General features: G+C 39.8%; 1 protein-coding gene across 1 annotated transcript in view; it reads left to right on the forward strand.

Annotated features, from left to right (window-relative positions):
* Window positions 1-1,115: 1,115 nt before the first annotated feature.
* LOC112959366 (disrupted in schizophrenia 1 protein-like) overlaps window positions 1,116-17,080 on the forward strand; it is a 48,656-nt gene continuing 32,691 nt past the window's right edge. Inside the window, exon 1 of the mRNA XM_026053384.1 lies at window positions 1,116-1,255. Within this exon, the coding sequence (XP_025909169.1) occupies window positions 1,116-1,255 (140 nt within the window). The remainder of the gene's footprint in view (window positions 1,256-17,080) is intronic.

Raw genomic sequence — 17,080 nt, forward strand, 5'->3', positions numbered from 1 at the left:
CATCTGACCAGGTTTGGTTGTAAGACTGGATTTTGTTGGGAGAATGGAGGAGGAAAAAGATTATATGACAAAATAAAAGAAATGCTGAATCACTTTTAATCCATTAATCCTTTACAGGAAAAGTCTATTGTTAATCTTAGCAAACATCCTGGTGTCTGATCTTTTATTTTAATAACTCCCCTCAAGGCCAATAAGAGCAAAGCATGTAAATCCTCAGAGAACTGATGGAAAAATCAATCTCTTTCACTTAAATATAAACTATTTGGACTGTTTATGCAGAAGAAAATCTCATTATTATTTTGTCTGTCTTCTAGTACTTCTTTAGGTAAATTTGAGGCATGCAGAGCTTACAGTCTACATGTGATGTAGGCTTTGAAGTGTTGATGAATAGATTCATTAAATTAAAACTAAATTCTGCTAATTTGTTGTTTGTCTTCTATTTCAAATAAATGATCTGAAAGGGCAAAAGTGTTTGTGGACTTGTTGCAATGCTGCGTGTGCTTTGTTGCAAAGAAAGTAGGCCTCAAGAATTATTAAGCAAGGTTTTCCTTCAAGAAAAATACCCAGGTCACAAGTCTTTTGATTACATGCACAAGAAGGCAAGGAGACAAAACTAGTCTGCATGGCTTTGTCTTTGCAAGTGCAAAGTTTGCATTTCTTTTAATTTAGTTAAAACATTTGGCAGGAGAGCATACGGTTTAGTGATGTGCCGTGATTTCCAAATGAGTGCTAGCTTTTCAATGACCTACTTTTGACTGGTGGTGTGTTCTTGTGCATTACTTTTTGTCATTGAATAATGCTGATTTCTTAAGCTCTGTGCTTCAAGGGCATGGTACAATTGCATGTAGGGGCAGGGCTGAACTGTGAAAGTGAGAATTACTCTATCAGATCATACCCAATTAAAAAGTGACAAGCACAGCAGGCGAAATTGAGAGCAAGGTTTATCTTTCATGTAACATAAGAAGTCACTATATCGGTTAGAAACAAAGCGAGTGTGAAACAGATTCTCCACCTCTTCTTATCCCCCTCCAAAAATTATTAATATCTTCGGACTTTATTATGGGAAAGAATAAGCGTGTGCGTTGCAAGAGCTGGTGTCCAAGGATATTGCGACAATGGCAGGAGAATGGCGAGTGCCGCCGCTGTGTCCCTTGAAGCAATCTGCCCTCAAAGAGCCCGCTGAACTGCGGGTCAGCGCGCTGGCGCTTCACAAAGGCAGCTTTGGAAAGCTGGGTTTAGTTTATGTACCTCTGTAGTGCGTCATTAAAGGAACACTCTCTGGAGTTCCGCGGGAAGCGCAGGGAATAAAAGAGCGATAATAAAGCCAGGAACTTTTACTAAGCCGTGTAGCTGTTATAAAACTCTGCTACCGGGTAAAGAAACTTATTTTAGTCTGCAGTGCCATCGCAGAAATCCTTGTATAACCTTTAGTGTTCCCCAGTGCTCTTCTGATAGCGAGGTGGAGCAGTGACTCCGTAAATGAAGGCAACTCCCTATACAGCATACCCATCCCTAATCCTTCTGGCTCCACATCAGCTGTTGTGTTGCAAAACTTCTTTTGATAGTGAATCTGGATTAGAAAGGTCATGGACAAAACTGTGGTGTTTTCTAGAACATCGGGGTGGATACTTTGTTTAGCCAATCGAAGTAACAGCTATATTTGTATATGGTTGTATATGGGAAGTGTGTGTGTGTGTGTGTGTGTATGTGCGCAACTTTGGAACAGCTGATCCGGGCAATGCCAGGATTTCAAGTTAGGCTTTAGTGTGTGAAGATTTGTATTTTAGGGAACAGGGCTTGGGGGGGAAGCGGGAAGGGAAACAGAAAGGCAAAGCAAGGAACACATTGGAATGTTTAATATGTGTTAGTTGTATCCGGACACTTTACGTAGGTATATCACTGAGATCAAAGAACAGTCAATGCCAATCACTAAAACCTCTTGACATAGCTGTACTATTCCTCTCAAGTGTGTGTATCCTTTGGGGTGATTCCACAAAGAGGAGATAAATCATTGCAGAGAATATAGTGGGAGGAGATCGATGGCTAAATTTACAGGGCGTCCATCGGATCCATGCAGCAAACTTTGCCTACAGCAACAGCAATTCTCTGCAGAATGTATTTTCAGGTAAACCATATGAGATTGATGTATAGTGAGATACTAATAATGTAAAAAGGACTGACTGATAAAGAGTCCTAGTGGACTTAGTGTAGGAAATCAGCTGTTAGAAAGGGAAAATAAAAAAAAAAAACTTTTTTTTTCCTTTGGTCATAATGTGAAATGATTATTCTTTGCGTTCTCCATTTTCCCAGAGGGAACTAACTTTTCCCTCCATTCTTGCCCAAGATGGAGTACTGAGGATCATCTGAAAGAACAGCTTTGTTGTTTTGTGTTGAGTATGTGGTTATTACATTTTCTTCTGAGAGAAGTTGCGGAGACATAAATCTACCTTACAAATACATTTTTAAAAAAATCTATATGCCTATTGTAGAGGAATTACCATTTTCAAGCGATACGTGTAAAGCCATAAGAGATGAGATGATGTTAAGAAATTACAGATATGCTATTGYCTAACTTTGGATTTTATTTTGCAGTGGCCAGTGTAAAAGAAAATGCAGTAAAATACATGGAGATGCTGGAGGATAAGCTGCATAGGTAAGGCTGACACATTGTAGAAGGCTCTGAAAACYCAGAAATATTTCTTAATGCAGCACGAGTATGCGTAAGAGAGAGGATATGCTGGAACTTCATGTTATTATGTTCTTTATGTTTTTATTATGTTATTTGCTGTTACTGTACCAATACCAACACAAGCTATAGAATATAAACCTCTGCAAAGCTGGGAACCCCACAGCTGTTGTTGTTACGACCGCTGCTCRCGGCCGTGTTGCAGCTGCTCTGCAGTGAGCTGCCCGTGCAAGGTGCGAGTGAAGGTAAGGGTGGCAGGGGCAGATTCCCCAGGGCCTGGGGCCTCTCGGGAGCTGCTGGGACAGCCACAGAGAAGGGAGCACGTGTGTCTATTAAAAATTAATAATCTGATGTTTCTGGGTTGCGTGGWTTTAATTAACATATCAGGCTCCCAGAACAAAGCAAATTTCTCTTTATTGAACACTGGAGAATCTCTAAAGACTTCTTTTCTTTTTTTCTTTCCTTCTGTACAGAATACTTCTGATGGGTTTGCAGTTGTGGTTTGTTTTTATTTATTTATGCCTTTTGTTACAGTATTTTGGTTGTCTACCTGGAATTTTCATTTCTGCATCAATATTTTAATGTGTAACACATTTTTATGTGTCCTGATGGGTCTTGTTAAAGGGCTTGCAGCATGTTCTTTTCCCTCGTCATGTAGTTTTAGTACTTGTGAGAGAAATTTCCATTGTGATCATCATGCTACTATTCATCCTGCTTCCATAAAAAGTGTAGTTTCTAGGAATTAATTAGAAATTAAATCCTCTTTTTGGCACTATTTCATATTTTGGAAGCAAGTGCAGCTAAGACATTTCTTTACTGACAGTAGTTGACAATTTCAAACTTTCCTCAGCTTTCCTTGGACTAAATCACATTTAGGAATAATTGGGCATTGCAATACAGTTTGTTGCTTTTCTATACAAGGGTTATTCCTCAGTGCCCTACATACTTTGACCTTTTCCTGGTTTGAGTTTTTTATTTTGTAGATGGCCTAAATGTTTCCAAGTGTTGCTRTTTAGAGGCCAGTGTTCTCTGCATTTTCCAAGGACACAAACGCATGAAGTCTAAGTCCAAGCTGTGTGTGTAGCAGTGCAGGTAACGGGCACCTCTGGGCTTGCCAACAACTCCTCTTCCTAACTGCGTGCCTGGGTATTCTAGAACTTTCAAGTGTTGCAATTTCCCTTTCTGTCCTTGTTTTTTTTTTTTTTTTTTTGGACTGTACTGGCCAAGCTCCCACAGGTGAAGTTTATTCCAGGACCAATGACAGTTTTTCAATACGTGCAAATGTCACAATTCTAAAAATAGTTTATCCCTAATAATTAGAAGCTGAGAATTTCTTTTAATATCGGTGGAAAAAGAAAGTCTATGATATTTTTAGCAAGAAGGATACTCTAAAATACAGTACATTCACAATCCTTTTATATTTATGTGAATGGAGTAGTTACAGATATTTGGTTTTTTGGAAGTTATTTGGGTTTTGCATAATTAACTCCACCTGTTTTATTGCTTGCATAAAAAAGTAAGCAAAACCCTATTTTTTTTCTTTTTTGAGAATACATTAGAGAGAGAATATATTTTTTATTTGGTTTTCATTTAGATTCTTGATTTGCTCCTTATGTATCATAGGCTAAAGGAAGACTCTCTAAGGGAAGTTTAGAGAACGTGTGTGTAGCAGGAGGTAGAACTGGCACCTTTGCAGATGCCTTTGAAACCAATGGATGATTAAGTCTGTGCAACGAGAATTCAGATATACTTGGGGAGTTTTTCTCCAGACGAAACATATCATTTTGCTAGGAAATGTTTCAGCTGGAAGCAGCATGATTCAAAACCCTTCAATTTRCAGTATAGCATCAACATAAGGTAGAAATGTAGTTTTTTTGACCACCTTTATCATAAAGGAGAAGTAGGGAAGAAAATTCCGAGCAAAGAAGGCTTAATGAGGGCGTGTGTTAAGTGTAATACACTCTGTGTGAGCGTGTTAAGTGTAAGGAAGCTCAGCTAACTTAGCTCATCTCTTCAAGTGTTTTACTGCTAGAAGCTTACTGTAGCTGGCTATCTTGCTGAAAGTCACTGAGCATCTTCATGGGGGACCTTTGTTCTTTCACAGAAAATGTGTTTCTTCATCTCACTTCTTTACACTCCGTGTGAAGATTCTGCTGTAGACCTTTATCATCACCACCACTTAAGGGGGCTCTAGGGATCCACTTCTTTGAAGAACTACCAAGTTCTGCCATCGGTGATCTTAAATCATGTGCCTGCTTGTAAATGGTTGGAGGTCATCAGCTGAGCGCAGGAAAGAGTTCTATAAAGTCATAAAAGGAGAAGATTGAGGTTGAAATTTCATTTCAAGATACAACTTGAAATAAGATAAGRTACAGATAAGATAATAAGATAAGATACAACTTAAATGTTGTATCTGGAAGGAATACTTAAGCATCTAAATAAAAGTGGCCGTATTYTGCGATGCACTTTTTAAATCAGTGGAATTGAATCAAGTCACATTTGTTTAAGTATTTAAAATTGGAATCTAAATTTAGACTTAAAGTTTATAAATACTGCCCTGATTTTGAAGGTTTCCATGAAATCACCTGCCCTTAAAATTGGTAAAATACATATTTCTATATGAAAAATTTTATTGTCTGAGTTATTTGCTGGCTTGGATATCTCACCAATGAAAGCAGTGTGAAGTGAGCAAATATATCTGTCACTTTGCACATACATCTTGTATCTCATTAAATCTCTGCCTTACCTTCAGTTGATTTCCCTTCTATCACACGGGGTTTGTGAGAATGCATGTACATGAAAGGATTGATCTGTGTGAGAACTGAGTTTATTTGATAGCTGTAAGGACCCAAAGAAATGTGTGGAACAAGATAGATTTTTTAAAATTACCATTCAAAGTGTTGCTGTCTCAGAAGTTAGTAGATGTTCCAGTGTTTACATAAATGAATGAAGTGCTGTGCCAGTTGAGCCTCCTCACTAAAATAAGGAGCAAAAGGATTTTGTTCTTTAAGTTCACTCTTTCGAGACACTGCTCATTATCTTGCAGTAGTGTAGAGTATTAATCCATTTTATTCAAAATATGAGAGATTTTTATACTAAAGCAGACAAAGTATCATTAATGATGCAAATCAGCTTCATCAGATGGAGGGTGAGATAACAATGCTCTGTATTTCAAGCCATCTGCTAGGTATCTAAGGAGAGGCATATTTGGAATGCATGGTCCCTGCAAAACATATTAGAAACCGATAATCTGTGAGAGTTTGCACTCTTAAGCAGATGGAGTAAATGTAGCAGAATTGTTCCAAGAGTGTCACGTGATGACTTCTTAATAGTATGTTTTGGTATGTTTGACATTTGCCATCTAACAGCTGGGTTTTAAGGTATAGCAAGCAGTTTTTGGGTGGCAGTGCTCATTAACATGCAAGCTATGACTGAACCATAGCCCGAGTAATCACAGATGTGATAAACATGTAAAGAAGGAGGTTTCCCAAGAGAAAATACATCTTCAGGGGGAGGGAGGCAGAGAGCAAATAAAATGTGAGGAGAATCTTGGGACCATCACTAATCCTTTTGCTCACACGTAGAAGGTAGGAGCCAGATGTATCATGGAATAKTGAACTCTGCATCAGCAGAAACCTCAGAAGGAGCTGGATTTTTCACTAGTTTAATAATGAGGTTTTTAAACCTTTCTCAAGGCTGTCCTGATTTCATACAGTAAGGTGAAGGTTCCTGCATCCACCTGCAATTTTTTAGTCTCCTGTGCCYGCTCACAGCCCTGTTTGAGCTCTGACACTGCCTCTGAAGAGAAGTCTGGTATCCAAGCCTGGGAGTATGAATTTGCAATGATCAAACATTTTAATGCAAAGGCCCACTCTTACAGTCTTACAGACYCTTACCTGTAAGGGTAAAATTTTGTCTTGAGCTGCAGTGTATTATTGTATAAAGACCCTAGTGTCTACTAGAAGTGGATTGCTGTACTAAAGCTCCTGAAGCCCTTGAAAAGGCTTCCCCCTCCTAATATCCAGCAGTGCAGACATGCTTGGGAGGGCTGTACAACCTGCAAAAATTTTGTGTGACCCAGGACCTGCTGGAGTTGCACTGAGGGCTGCCTCAGCTGAGGGAAGCATCTCAGCAGTGCGTGGATTGCACTGAAATGCCCATAGATTGGACTGAAATCTTTGTCCACTTTTCCTTAAGCCTGTGACTTCTATTGTGTATCCAAGAGAGCAGGCAATCTCATGCCTTGCTTTAGAATGATCTGATTTCATTTTGCTGACCATTAGTTCTGCTGCACTCCTGTTAAATGCAGGTTAGGCAAAATGCTGGATACTGCTAGTGATTCATATAGCCTTTTTTTTTTCTTTTTTATCTTCCCAACTGGTCCAAGTCATACCAGCTGTGAGAACATTTGCTCCAGAGCTGTGARCAGCAGACAGGTCTCCTGAGATGATGCATTCCTTTATATCTCCTAGCCTACACGGTGAGGGTTTCTAAATCCCTTATCACAGTGGCCTCAGGCTAGAAACAATTTTTTTTTGTACCAGTCGATGTAAAGATGACATTTCTTGAGCTGAGGAAATTTGGTCTGATTGTAGTGTACTCCAGGCCTCAAAAGATTATTCTGTGACTTCCATTCTTCACAAAAAAAWGGGCATTTACTTGTTTTTTCTGATTTTACTGTAGGGATTGTGAAATTATTTTGGAGGTAATCATATTTTTTAAGAATACCTGGTGACAATTAAAAAAGCTGTTCTATTGAGCTATTTTCTCTGCTGTTGTGCAAAAACAGGGGAATAAATATGCCTGCTTGAAAGATGTAATATTGCAATGATAGTGTTCTGCCATTTTTCATCTTGGAATGATCCAGCATCTTGTAACTTTGTGAAGGTATGCACAAACTGCCTCCTTTATTTTCTCCCGGTCTGCATTTTTTTCTTGTCTTATTTTCCGTTGAGCGGTGTTTGTTTTTATTTTAATAGTGGCTTTTGTCACCTCGTGGATGTGAAGTATAGGCAGTGTAGCAGAGTCTTTTTCCCATGTCAGATGTGCTCATTTGTGCAGCTCGTGGTTCAGTGAGGCATAGAGGGAACTTGGTGCATTCAGGACAACTTGCTGGCACTTGCATGTACTGAAAAAGCAGCAGCTTAGCCCCAGGCTTGTTTTACCTGATCTCATATATCTGTAGGGGATTTATTTATTTATTTTARATATTCAATCACATGTCACTTGCCTAGTTCAGAACAAATATGACTATAGCCTGGTTGCGGCCTCAGACTGCTGCTGCTTAGTTGTTTCATATATCATAGAAAATGAGGAAAAGAAGCAGTGTTGTAGAAGTGAAAGGAGGCATTAAGAAATTGTTAGAGGCTTTGACTCTTGAGTGTAACTCTTTTCAAATTCTAAGTAAACTCTTTAAAGTTTACTTACTGAAATACAAATGAAATAATTCAGTTAAGTCATTTCTTGGAGAAGGGAGTGCAAGGACTCCCTTATATGCTTGTAAAGGGGCATTTATGGCAGCTTTCTGCTGATGCAGGGAAGGAATGATACAGCCAGCAGACTAACTAGGTTAGCATCATTGTCCAACTTGAATAAATGAAAGTAGCCACATTTGTCATAATGATTTCATGAGACTGGGACTCATRGACCTATATGTTAGTGAGTTGTTGGCTTTCCTGGCTGGCCCAGGCTGCTCTTYAGAAAATCTACATAAGTCAAAAGAAACAGTAACATGGCATCTGCTGAAATACTAAAATACTGTGTGTTGTAAGGTGATTGCTGCCTGCTGCAGAGYCATGACCACCATGTGGAAGCAATGAAACTGTGTGTCAGATGTAGCCAAAGAAGTCCTGCTGCCATAGACTATGCCAGGCATCTCCCATCTAGCTGTTACCTGCGGCTTACTTAGGGCGAGCTTGCTATGTTAAAGCTCGGCATCATTATGGCACTAGTGTGTGTGTGTAAAGGGAGGCTCCTACCTCCTGTGGATTGCACTCAACCTTGCTCATGTTGCAGACAGATGGATGGGAGGTGAGGGAAGACTGTGAATGTTTCTTATGCTTCTCACTTCAGGTCATTTGTTTGCTTGCACATCCTATGAGGTACGTGACATACTCTCTGCCTAGCAGTGGGAAGAATGGCTGTGAATAGGAGATCTATTATGCCACAGTACCTGAGGTGTTACACACTCTTGGGAAACTTGCTTGCTCCCAAGCTGTTAGACAAGGCACRTATTCTCATTTCAAGTTCACCTTTTTCAAGTATGGGACAGAAAACCCTGGATTCCCCGTGCTAAAGGCAGAATTATTTATAAGGGTGCATGTGCTTGCTTACTCTAATGAAGTCCAGAGAAATGTGGAGGAGGAAACGTGCCTTGTGTAAAGGACATCTCTGGCACTCTCGGTTTTCAATACATCTGAAGGTCTCATCTTCCCCAAGCTCCATCCCTTCAGGTGATAATGATGTGAGGGTCCCATATGTCAACAGGACTAATCAGGATTAATTGACACCACATGACATTCCAGCTGAATGGCTATATATGCTCACAATAGGTATATAAGCTCACAATGGGTATAAATAGGCTTGKGAGCGTGGTTTGTTGAGGGGGGAACATGTTGATGTTACAGTGATGGTCTTGAAGTGCAGAGCACATTAGAAAGCTGAGTGAGTGTACTTGGACCTGGCCAGCTCTTTCCTGTCTGTAATTTCTCTGCTGTTCCTGTCTTATTCTAAGTAGTATTGACTACATAGAAGAAAAGTTTTGTTTCCCAGGCAATCGTTGCCCACCTTGTCAAGATGTAGTTTATGAGTGATCGATAGCCACCTGAAAGAGTCCAYAGATGTCAGTGAAGTCATTGCCTGCCCTTGCAGCAAAGGGCTGCAGGCCGAGGTCCTTTGTGACTACCTTAAAAATTGAAAATCTGGGCCTTGGTTGGCAGTCGGTGCTACTGACTAAATCTAGTCAGATGCTAAATAATTGATCAGATAGATTTTGCCAAATCAAAAGGGATCAAAAGGAATATGTACACTGCTGGACATCTGAAGGCAGTTTGCCCCAAACACATTTCCCTGTTCTCTATCATAAAACTGCCTATTTTGAACACATTGTGTGGTGTTATGCTGATGATGAGTTCCCCCCAAACCTCCAGACAGCACCAGAAAGCTCGTGGGGCTTCAGCAGCATCTGAAGAGCACTGCAGGGTCACTGTACCCACAGGAGGGTGGGGGAACACTTGTCTCTGGAGAATCACTTCTCTTCATGCATTGTGAGTGATGCCTTCTCTTTATTTCTGTTGCCTCATTCTTCCCTTTGCTAGAGGGACACTTTCATGAAAACAGGATTATAGTTTCTCAGAGGCTCATGTTTTCCTGGAATTCCTTTCCAGCTTGAAAATGGAAATTTAGCTCATTGCTGTCTACTGTGGAAAGATTATGATATCATGAATTGAAGGATTATCACTTCAGCTGCATTATTGGTCACAGAACACAGGAAAATAATAAAAAATAATATTTGGACTAGATGTCTTTAGCAGAGAGAAAAATTGGGAAAAAGAGCCCGTATTTGCACAGTTGCTTCCATTCACTATTTGAAAACTATATTCAACCTCCTTTATTATCCCACTAATCTCTTGTATTAATAATATTGTAGTAAGGGAAAGTTCACTCAAAATATTATTGAATAAAGGGACTTGTGAATAATGAAATGCAAACTAATAGGAGTCCCAGTTAATAAATTATAATTAACTGTTGCTACATTGGCCCAGTCTTATTTAGAAGATATGTCCTTTGAATAGTTTTGAAAACGTAATGATAGTGAATCCAATTAACGGAGAATAAAACATTAAATATCATTTAATTTCTTTTTTTTTTTTCCTGTGCTTTAAACATGCCTGTGCTTTCTTCCTTGCTCTTCCACCTTTTTAATTGTTCTATCTTGAAGTTAGCATTTCTAGAGAGAGGACTTTCTTATCCCCCTTGCCATTATTTTGGGTTTTTTTTTCTTACCCTTTTATTCCTCTCCTATGACTTTTATTCTCAACTTTTTGTTTAGTTTTCCCTTTTATTCCTTTAGCAAACTTACTTTTATGCATGCTTTCTCTGGTGTTACTGAGGAAAAGAAATATTGAATAACAGGAATGTAAAAATGTGCTTGATTCACAGAAAACCTAATCTCACCCTTACAACACAGCAGATTGTTTTTTAGATATCTCAGACTGAATYGTGCAGGTTCTCATTAAATGCCTTTGTTGTCTTCACAATCACCTGCAATATATTTGAAAGTATCTGTAGTTTCCTGCTAGCTTATAGTATCTTAGAAATTTGTAGTAACCTTTTATTCAAATAGCCTTGCCAGAAATTTAATGGTATTCCTTCATGAAAATAATTCATGGATTGGCTGGGACTGCAGGAGAGGGGAGAACCGTTGCTGTTCCTTGTTTATGGATGCAGAAAGTGTTCCTAAGGCCCAYGAAATGTGCAGGCCAAAGTAGTCTCCGAATGTGCAGGCCAAGGGAGAGGCTTCACAGCCAGCAGCTGTCTCGGGGCGAGACACAAGCCACCACTGCTGGTTTTCACCTTTAAGCTCTATTGCAGCATTATTATTACAGCAATATTTATTTAGTGTATACTGTGCTCAGAAGTATTTTTTTAAGAATTGCTTAACTTCTATGTAAAAGAGTAAAAAGTAGGGAAGAATTGCAAATTTAGTTTTTTGGTTTTGGCTATTCTTGCCGTTTAGGAGTGCTGGGTCACAGATATTGATTTCTCTCTCTTTTACGTGCTGGGTGAGGGAACAGAGGTACGTGGCCATATTGGTTTATGAAGAGAAGCAGGGAAAAGATCTGTTCTTTTAAATCAGCACTGAGACTAGACCTTTTTGGAAAAAAAAGAAAAAAAAAAAAAGAGGTTAGTTGCCAATATCTTTTAAAACTTTATAAAAAGCAAAGCACACAGTCACACAGCCTTCAGTGACTCTCTGTCCATATCAACTGTGGTTTCATCTTGACTTTTTCCAAGTTACTGAACTAACTTATCTCCTAAGTCGGATTTACAGTGCAGCATTGCTAAAGATGAGGTAACAAAGGATTTTGCTGCTTATTCATAAAAAAAGGCTTTACTCTGGCTCCTCCTCCCCCCAGGCTCTTTGTGTCTCATTCATTTTATCCTTAGCATAGAAAAAATCATCAGAGGTCAAGGATGGGTCTGCCCTTCAGAAAGAAAGTGTTGCCTCTTGCTTAAAAAAGAAAACCACGCTGGAGGTTCACAGCCTTTCTAGGTGGTTAGCGATGGCGTCAGGATCTGTTCTCATTCAGTACGGCTTTACTTGCCCTGCCTGCTTCTGGGGCAGGTCAGTGATGCTTGTGGAGCTGCAGTTCAGCCTGCTGCAGCTCGCTAGTGCCATGGTAGCCCTCTCTACTGCAAACCCTGGCCTCATCAAAAACAGAGAGCTCTGCCCCACTTGGCCAATTTGATGCGGAGTAGGGGATGGAAGGGATGAGATGCCCCTCTTTTGGACTAGACTTAATATTTTCTGTTTTATTTTTTCACTCGTTCTCTTCCCTGTTTCCTCATCTCTTTCTGTTTGATTGAATTTTATGGAGAATTTGAAATTCAAGCATACCATTTTTTTTCTTTGCTAATCAGTGATACTCATGAATGCAGATGAAAATTTTATTCTGTGAATGTTTTCTTCTGTACTGCTTCGCCTGAGACTTAATGAAGGACAGTTGTGCTCTGAAGCAGCTTCAAGCCTATTAGCTAAAGCAAATAAAATACCATGCCCTCTAAATGGCAGCTGTTCAGAATCCTCCTGTGAAGGGCAGGAATCAGATGTTTTACACTGATGTTCATTGTCCCATTTTCTCTTTATTTAATCTTCACTTCAGTCTTTGTTTATTACCATGTCTAAATGCAGCTGCTTGCACAGGCTAAGGACAGTAGGAATGAGCTTGACTGAATTGCAGGAGAGGAGTAATTTGAATGCCCTCACTTACTCAACCTCAAGCAGAAATGTATTTTATGATTGGAAAGGTAAAATTAATTTCAACAAGGATATTGGCCAGCTACTCCTGTTGCTTGCTGACTGTGATAACTGAAGGCCTGTATGCCACAGCGCAGCAAACAGTGACAGGACGAGGGTAGTGGGTGTAAATTAAAACACATAGGAAGTTTAATCACCATGTGAAGAAGAATTTCTTTCCTGTGAGGGTGACAGAGYCCTGGCACAGGCTGCCCAGGGAGGTTGTGGAGTCTCCTTCTCTGGGGATCTTCCAACCCACCTGGATGCCGCCCTGTGCCCCGTGTCTGGGTGTCCCTGCTGGGGGTTCCCTTCCAAGCTCAACCATTCTGTGATTCTGTAAACTGCTATTGTACAGCCTATTAGTAAATGGTTTTGTTAATATATGAAAGAGCATGATTCACATCAGTTGATGACTTGGGAATTTGAGGCACTTGAGAGCAGACAGCATGGAATTTTTATTTGGAAGTCTATACATTTTTTCTCACGGATATCTATGCWGTTGTATGTTTGTGTTAATGAAGGTAAGGTTGAGGGAATGAGCTTGGTGATTTGTTTTTAACAGTACTCTTTTCCTATGCAGTGATATTTTGGCTGTGAGTAAGTGGGCCTCAAAATGAGTGTGTTCAGCCACTGATTTTGTTCTYGCATTTCAGATTTGAGAATGTCAATCTAAAGGGCAATAGTTTCCTCTTCCTACCCCAATAATAGTAAAAACATGTGTAACTGATGCCTGATAGCACGTGAGAGACTCTTGAACAACAAGACACGCTAGTGTTACTTGCAGGTGCTTTCAGGTGAGAGCATATTGTCAGTTTGTAGGCACTTCAAAAGTTAGAGACTGAGTTTAATTGATGTAAAGAAGAGTAGGAAATAAGAGGCTGCTTTAGCAGGAGGCTGCTTTCAGTGGCTTTTGAGGGATTTCCAGTCTTGTACTTTTACTGAGATAGATCTGTGGGTGCTTGCTGGCTGTGAACTCTCCAAAGGGCTTCTCTTTGCCCATCACCAGCTTCCCCTGGGCCTTAGCTGGTACTGCCCAGCTGTCTCTATCCCTGTGAGCTGATCTCCTGCTAAGCTTGCCCTGWCTTAATTGTGGTGATATCATTATGTGAGGGGAGAGATGCACAAAGCAGCTCACGTCTGTATCTACAGTGCTAAGCTTGAACTCTTACCACATTCCTCAAAGGCTGCACAATGATGAATAGACATAAATGGTAAGTATTTTCCCACTGCTGCTGGTTTTGGGTGCATGCCTGCAGGACTTAAAACCAGTCTGTGCATTTCCTGGAAGCTTTTTCACCTCTYTCAAGGGGAATTGTCATCAACAGCAGTAATGGGAAATGGCCCGATGACAGCATCTGATTGCTGTCCATCAGTACTGCTAAATCATCCTGTTCTGTGTTTGGGCAACACTTTGCATGAGGTCCTGGTCAGCCCTTTGGATGCAAGTGTCATGAAAATTACATAAGTACAAAATAAATAAAGTATCACCACCTGCCTAGCCTGTATATGAAGATGTAGGATAGTCATATCTTGCCGGCCACGGGGACAGTCTTTCCCAGCAGCATTTGGAAGCCACCTTTACTGACCGCTCTTGTGCCAGGGGGCTGCTCTGTCACTCTGGTAGCCGTGTGGGCCTGGGCAAGCCAGAGGGCCTGTGGTCACCGTGGCACGGAGCAGCCCACGCTCCGAGCAGCTCCCAGGGTCCAGCCGGGCAGGATCAGTGGATCCTGCTCTTTCTCTCTTGCTCGTGTCCAGCCCAGTCCTGTTTGGCACCGTACCGTGCAGGTAGAGCGGGGCTGGTCGTGCCCTCAGACGCTTCAGAGGAATTCCGTCAGCACGCTGCCACTGACATCGGCATCTGGCCAACTTTCTCAGTTTTTCCAGGTGTGTCTTCCTGGTTACAGAAGTTGGATTTTAAGGTACATTCCTACATGATGAGGGTGTATTATTCATCCTGATTGGGCCCCTTCTATTTTTTTTTATTTGTTCCTTTTTTTTTTTTTTTTGGATATTATATAACCTTAATTCTTGCTCAGTTAGCAGCAAACAACAATTCACATTACCAAATTCCCTTGCTGTTCATATTCTAAATCTGTTGGCCTTTTGCAGAGCCACTGTACTACAAGCTGTGGGTTTGTATACTGAAGAACAGAGGTGAGTGAAAAAAAAAGCACTAAGCACCATAGGAGTTTCATATGTATGATTCGTAACACTTGTGCTTCACAAAGACTGTGATAAACAATAAGAGATCAGGCTCATTATACTAATTGGTTTGTGATAAGAGCACACATTTCTGCTGGTATAAATAGACATAACTGCTATTGCAACAGTGCCAAGTTGGGATAACTGAAAATGCGGCCTCTGCACAAACGCTGTGGTGTCTTCTAGTAACAAAACTGTGGGGACAGACGGACGTTCTTGGACTAGAACTGGCAGGGACTTTGAAAGCTGCTGAATTTCTTCAGTTTCAGTGGAAGTCGCTAGAACTTAAGTCCGTTAGGTCCTTGACAGAGAAGGTCAACATTTCAACAGAACTTAGCTGAATGTATGGATCCTGAGATGCTTGCTTTCCAAAATCAGGGACTAATTCGTGCATCCCCTGTAAATCTGATTTGGGACCTGATATTAAATAGTGTGGAAAAAAATCTCATTCCAACATTATCCCGTCCAGTCAGAAGAACCAACAGCTTAATGACACTCTGCAGCTATGTTGTTATTGCAGGAGCCAAGGCGAGCAGGAGGCAGACTGAGTTATCAGGGTTAATAYCAAACTTGAAGGTACTTTATCAGATTATGAATGAGGTGAATGATAAACTAGGGTTGAGAAACTGGCTTTGTGTGGACTGTTTAATGAGAGGAATCCCCTGGTAGCCTTCTGCTCATCTATCAAAGTTAAGCTTTTTGCTCTTAGAATGGATTATTTACAATAGATGTTTCAGTGGAGATAGGGGTAGTAGGGAGAGGACCATTACTCTGTTCCTTTTCTTATGAGTCCTGAAAGAAGGCCGTAAATTTCTGCATTATGGGTTAGGTAATATAGTAAAAATAAACTGTACAGTAAATGTAGGAACTAAATTGAATAGTAAATTCTTACTGCCAGGTACCTTCCTTATTCCCTTGTAAATTACTTAATTTTCTGCATTTGATATGTCAGTTCCATTCCCGCATCCACCTTGCAGTAAGAACTGCAGCAGTCTGTCATTTTGTGTTTCTAGTGAAGATAATTTAAATATAACAAAGTGACATAGAATATTGTTAGCAAAATGACAGACCATGATTAAAGATTTGTGCCAGATAAAAGAAATGGCTGGCAGTTTGAAGAGAAAATGACAAAAATATTGTTCAGCTTTGCATGGTATCTTGTTTTTAATAACCCTAATCAAATATCCATTATTTGTTTTAAGCGCTAGAAAAATTGCTTTTCCTCATCATTTTTAACAGCCCTTTCAGTGAAGACATTTATAAAATATGTGCATTGCACATAAATTATAAGGCCTTAGATCTATTCTTAAGATGTTGATATCAGTTTTGCCTTTTTTTCTGTTGGCAATGAAAAGAAGTCATCATTCTTCTCAGGTTATTTTTAGATTTCAGCTTAAATTCTAACCCTTCAATATCATGGATGCAGTGGGTGATATTTATCTGGGGTAGAAGAATGATAATCACTGTCATTGAGAGGCTTATTTAAAAACATATAGCAAAAAATACTGTCAGACGTGTGTTTCTCTGTTTATTGAGATCACTGTGAGGGTCAAATATTTTAAAATTAATATTACTCTTTTGCAATCCTCTTTTTATGCACAATTCTGAGTGTCTTAATGGGAAAGAAATAAGTRTTTTATAAAGTCGGTTTAAGTTGTTAGCTTCTGAAAAGTCTRAGAGAATTTCTTTGGGATCTTAGAATGGCCTATCCATCATCACACAATGCATTTATCCTTATTTTCTTGATTATTTTATAGAATAAAATAATATATATATGTTCAAAATACCAAAGATTTATATAAAATATTAGTGTGGAAATACAACTRCTTTTCATGGGAGAAGTATTTTGAGACAATATATTTGCTTTTCTTTTGTGGAGAGAGTAGAGTTTATGCRAGAGGGCACCACTTAAGTCTGTTCATACAATTATTGCTGCAAAATATAATGTATAATTGCTTGAAAACGTGCAAATGTAGTTTGCACGTTTTCATGACTCCTCATGAGTCAAAACTAGAGAACTGAAGAGAAAAGTACGGCTGTGGAAGATCAGAAACAGCGGTCCAACTTGCAGGTCATTCTGTGGAATGGTTTGCTTAACACACAGGGCATTTTCCCTGGGACATTACAACTTGCATTTTCCACAGTGTGTATCAGCTGCTGGTAGGAGTCATTCA

The sequence above is a fragment of the Nothoprocta perdicaria genome, unplaced genomic scaffold (genome assembly GCF_003342845.1).
Source record: "Nothoprocta perdicaria isolate Ctin4 unplaced genomic scaffold, notPer1 scaffold_99, whole genome shotgun sequence".
Lineage (NCBI taxonomy): Eukaryota > Metazoa > Chordata > Aves > Tinamiformes > Tinamidae > Nothoprocta > Nothoprocta perdicaria.